The 4,810-nt window shown below is 38.7% G+C and overlaps 1 protein-coding gene across 1 annotated transcript; it reads left to right on the top strand.

Annotated features, from left to right (window-relative positions):
• Positions 1-666: 666 nt before the first annotated feature.
• On the top strand, positions 667-4,424 carry LOC126400256 (meiosis-specific with OB domain-containing protein-like). Its single transcript, XM_050060816.1, has 10 exons — positions 667-724; positions 936-993; positions 1,169-1,300; positions 1,522-1,594; positions 1,785-1,980; positions 3,408-3,508; positions 3,720-3,772; positions 3,960-4,055; positions 4,202-4,294; positions 4,396-4,424. Exons 1-10 carry the CDS (start codon positions 668-670, stop codon positions 4,422-4,424), a joined length of 888 nt encoding a protein of 295 aa, XP_049916773.1. The 5' UTR covers position 667.
• Positions 4,425-4,810: the final 386 nt, after the last annotated feature.

The raw sequence follows: 4,810 nt of genomic DNA on the forward strand, positions 1-4,810 counted from the left end.
TGTCTTGACAATTAGGACATAACATAAAATAACATACAGCATATTATAGGACATATTGCTAAAATATCAGTATGTGACAAAGCCTCTACACTGTTAGACATTTTTACCTCACACTGATTTTTTTTCTTATCTGATTATCACAATTTCAAATTATGATATTTCCGATTGCGTTTGAATGTAGCATCTGAGCTCCGCAGTTTGTGTCGCGTGCAACAGCTGTGCCGCGGTAAACTGTGAGGAAAACTGACGCAGGTAAAAAATATAACTTAATAAACTGGAAACACCTTGGGTGAAGCTGAAATTAAGCTATTTAAATCAGTAAGTAATTAAGAAAAAATAGGAGCCCTCTAAATACTCATGTCGCCAGTTAGAGGTGATAGCAGTGAATGAGTCAGCTAGCTTAACATTAGCCTTGTTTTACTATGTAGCTAGCAGAGTTAGCTAACTGACCTAATAATTTAACTCAGGTAGAGTAACGTTAGTTTTAAGCAAAGCTCTCAAGTATTAGGTTATGTTAGAAAAAGCAAATGCTTACATACCTTTTATCCAGGTGGAGTTAGCCAAAAAAAAAAAAAACAACTGTCAACGTTAGCTTTATTTGTCTTGCCCATTTTCAGAGTAAATGTATTAACACTGACTGGACTGTATGAAGTTATGAATAAACAAAATGGCTGCTCAGACCTACATCGCCATCTCTGAGCTGCATCCCAACTTCTCTCATCCGGTGAGTTCATTCTTCAGTACTTACCCTACAGCAATTTAATGTTTTGTGCCTAACTTAGAGCAGCCCTCAAATAGACAGGAATAATTGTCTTCAATTATGGAACAGGGTGTAATTCAGGCCTGCTTTTCTGAGTTAGTTTCATAATTGTGTTGAATTATGAAAATATCTTCAAATGGCTGCACACTGTCATTACATGTGTAATGTTTTTCAGAAAGTGGCAGGCATCGTCATTGGGAAATCTGATGTCAGAAGCTTTCCTGACAGAAAAAGTTAGTATCTCTTTAGAGTAGTGCACCTATGCTGTTGCTTTCATTCTTCTAGCAGCACTGCACCTCAGTGTGTTGTGCACTGGCCCCCTCTTCTGGAGAATAGATACACTAATAGCCATTCTCCACTCTTCTTCTTTACTGCAACACTAAAAAAATCTATACATCTGAATTTCAGATATAGGTGTGGACAGATACACTTTCAGCTTCACCATTAAGGACTCACCTGACTTCGTCATCAATGTGACAGCCTGGGGAAACGATGGGTACATCATCGGGCTCTCCAACAGCTTCAGCACAGGAGACTGTAGTGAGGAAATCACTCTCATTGTCAGATATATGTGTTTTTTTTCTGGATGAAATGCAACAGAAATTCTTACGTTTCTAGTCAATACATGCAGTCATTTCCAGGTTTATCAAAATAGTACAAATGATGCTTTGGTTGTGTCCAGTGTCTTGCTTGCTTCAAAACCTGCCAGTGCTTAAATGTGATCAACAATTTGCACAAATTTGTTTCTCATTATTTTCCAGTCATCATTGACAATCCTTTAGTCACCAGCAAAGACCCAGAGAAAGGGGACAAATTCTGTCCCACAACACCAAGGTAATTAATACTTAAATAAAGATGTTGAAGAAGAACTAGTCACCGTCACCTTGTGGTGCTTTTAAATAACTGAAGGGTAGCGAGGTTAACACAGTGTAATGCCGTGTAAAATATGATGTAACAGCGTGTAATGTCTGATGATGGTTTCAGAGGGACTTGAAGGTTCAAAGGCCTGTATTTGCTGTCTCAGCCTCTATAGGCTGCTGGTGACGGAGGCTCATTCCCAGGTGTCTCTGTGTGCTGATATGGATACTATCGACAGGATGCTGCCACTGATCCACCTGCCAGTGAAGGACTCCAGAGATTTCTACTCTCTGGGAGACATTGTGGCCAACGGGCAGAAGCTGGACGGCATGGTCATAAATATACTGGCTGCAGTGAAATCGGTAGGGCACATTGAAGTCATAGTCTGTCAGTATTAAATAGTATAAAAGGAGAAGTACACCTTTGAATATATTCACCCATTTTTATTTTATTTTTTACAATTTTTTAATCAACTCTTTTAGTGTGCCGACATTTTCGTCAACCTGCCACATCTACTTTTACTTACATTAGTTCCTACATTTCCCAAAATGTGTTGTAATGCTGCTTTCACATGCTCCAATGATGGTCCCATTTTCTGAGTTGGGAAGTCCCTCTGTTCATGAGCTACCAAGTTATAATGTGGAACCACCATAGATGCTACAAAGATGATGTGTTTTATTGTTTTAAACAACACATCGATAGCTGTTTCCAGTATATAAGTGTTGCTTTACCTGACTTGTTGTCAGAGTTAATGCTATTGAATAACCTTTTTTTTTTTTTTACTGTTTATAACTTTTCTATGTAATCTAGGTCACTCTAGATGGACAGGAAGCAACAGTTACAACCTAAAATCATATTACAAATTTTATGTGAGCACAAAATTGATAAGAAATATGTGAATTATTAAAAAGTTTCTTACCATCAACCAAACAAATACTTTCATTTGCCACGTTTCTGCATATTTGACATCAAATTCGAGAGGTCGTGTACCAATATCTTCGCCAACTTTTCAAATTGTTCCAACTTGAGGGGACGGTCTGAATTTTCTCCTTCACAAACTCAGTCTTCACATTATTCTGACACCACATGAATGCGCTCTAACAGTTATCATTTGCAGTCAAATAAGAATTGCTTATTGACTCGATCATGGTTCATACTGGTCATAAAACGTTTTGGATACCACCAATTTTCAAGAGGTGTTTTTCAAACATCGAATGAGAAGAAAATTTCGAAGCTCACAGACAAACCAAAATGTTTTTTCCAACTTTTTCACACACTGCTTGCATTAGATGGTGGTTATTCGGCTGACTTTTGCTCCACTGTAAGTTTAACTATGGTGGAAAATGGGCTGTTAAAGTTTCCTGAGCTTAAAAACAACATTAACAAGAAGGGAAGGGTCATTAAAAAGTAACATTATGAAAGTCCCAGCCATGGAAAAGTCATGGAACCTGTCACTGAGGTCGGGGTGGGAAGCCTGATAAGCATGAAGTGGGACGTTTTGGACAATGAGTGTGGATGCCAAGCAAATAATTCTTTGCTTTTCTAAATTTACTGACTTCATATCTTATAAACTGCCTAATAGACTACATTGTGCCTGCTTTGTCTGTGTGGTTACATGGTGGTATGCTCATTGTTTGCCTTGAACAGACCAACTTACCATAATGGCCCTAAAGACGTGCCTCAGAGTTCAGACAGAGGCCAGACCCTTCACTTAATTACACTGCATTTTTTATACAGGAAGGGAAGATATTGTGATAGGAACTTCAGATGATTCTGTTTACATTAACAGATTGGAGAGCTGAAGCAGTTCACCACTTCAGACAGACGCAAAGGGCAGAGGCTGGAAGTGAAGCTCTTTGATGACTCTGTCTCTTCCTTCCCTCTTGTCTGGTGCGTCATGCTCCTTTATTGATTTGGAAAATGAATAAAGATGAATTACTTTTGTGCCATATTCCATCTTATAGGCCCCTCGGATCTCTGTTACGTATCTTTAGGTTACCACAAATTTACTTTGGTGACATGAAGCTTTAGATTAACCTGCTGAACTCCATGTGTGTTTGATTTTCACTCAGTAACTCCCTGACCTCTATTTCACTCACAGCTGGGACAGAGAAGCCATTCAGCTCGTGCAAACTTTGATACCCAAGGAGACGGGTAGGTTAACAGCTGCTGCTCATTCTCAGCCACAAAATGAATCTTTATTTAACTGTTATTCCTGCCTGTCGTGTCCCATTAACGTACTGTACTGAAGAGAAACATGCAAGTGGATATCTGAGATGTGACTGCGTATTTATGTTTAAGATAACTTACTGTTGTTTTAACTCTTACTCTTCATTCAAAGTGCTCTTCATAGCTGACGCAAAGATTAGCTTTGACAGCTTTCGCAACAGCATGACAGCAACCGTTAACTCGAAAACCATTATCACTGTCAATCCCGGTAAGATGTCACAACAACATTCACAAAAATAACTATGTATTGTGCAGTAAATCAAAACATGGTTGAAACCAAGCAGCCATGGTTTACAGTGCAAGTAGAATATTGTTAGTTTGTTGCTGTCTAAGTCAATCATAATGTGCTCTCAGACACCAGAGAGGCCAGTCTGCTCTACAGCTACGCTAAAGAGGCATCTGAGTCTGGTGTTCTGGATCAAGATGAGAAGCCAGAAGACATCCCTGGTAGGTTATAATAAAGAATTCCTCTCAGTCTGATACTGTTATTATTACAATGAGGGGATGTCTGGCTGTGTTTTGATATAAAATGTTCGTTGTTTCTTCAGGGCTCCTGCAGACCCTTAAAAAGTCTTAGAAGACAATGAATTTATCTAAAAATAAGGCCTTAATTGGTATTAAAATGTGTTAAATCAATCTAGGCTTCCTATATAGAATTAGAGGCTGTCTGTCTTCTTCCAGCCGTAAAACTATTGTGCAGTCAACCTTCATGTCTGTTCTGGACTATGGTGACATTCTGTATTGTCATGCTGCTCCATCAACACTTCAGCAGTTAAACCTTGTGTATCACAGTGCATTACGGTTTATCACAAATGACGCATTCCATACTCATCATTGTTCTCTTTTATCACAAATGACGCATTCCATACTCATCATTGTTCTCTGTATCAAACAGTTGGATGGACTTCCTTACAGACAAGAAGAAATATCCATCTCATGTTATTTATTTTTAAAGCCCTACTG

The sequence above is a fragment of the Epinephelus moara genome, chromosome 13 (assembly GCF_006386435.1).
Source record: "Epinephelus moara isolate mb chromosome 13, YSFRI_EMoa_1.0, whole genome shotgun sequence".
NCBI classification, from domain to species: domain Eukaryota; kingdom Metazoa; phylum Chordata; class Actinopteri; order Perciformes; family Serranidae; genus Epinephelus; species Epinephelus moara.

Coding starts and splice junctions, on each gene's coding strand:
- LOC126400256 (XM_050060816.1), top strand. CDS start 668: ATGGCTGCTCAGACCTACATCGCCATCTCTGAGCTGCATCCCAACTTC. Junction 3,509..3,719: donor TCTTCCTTCCCTCTTGTCTG/GTGCGTCATGCT, acceptor TTTCACTCACAG/CTGGGACAGAGAAGCCATTC. Junction 3,773..3,959: donor TTTGATACCCAAGGAGACGG/GTAGGTTAACAG, acceptor CTTCATTCAAAG/TGCTCTTCATAGCTGACGCA.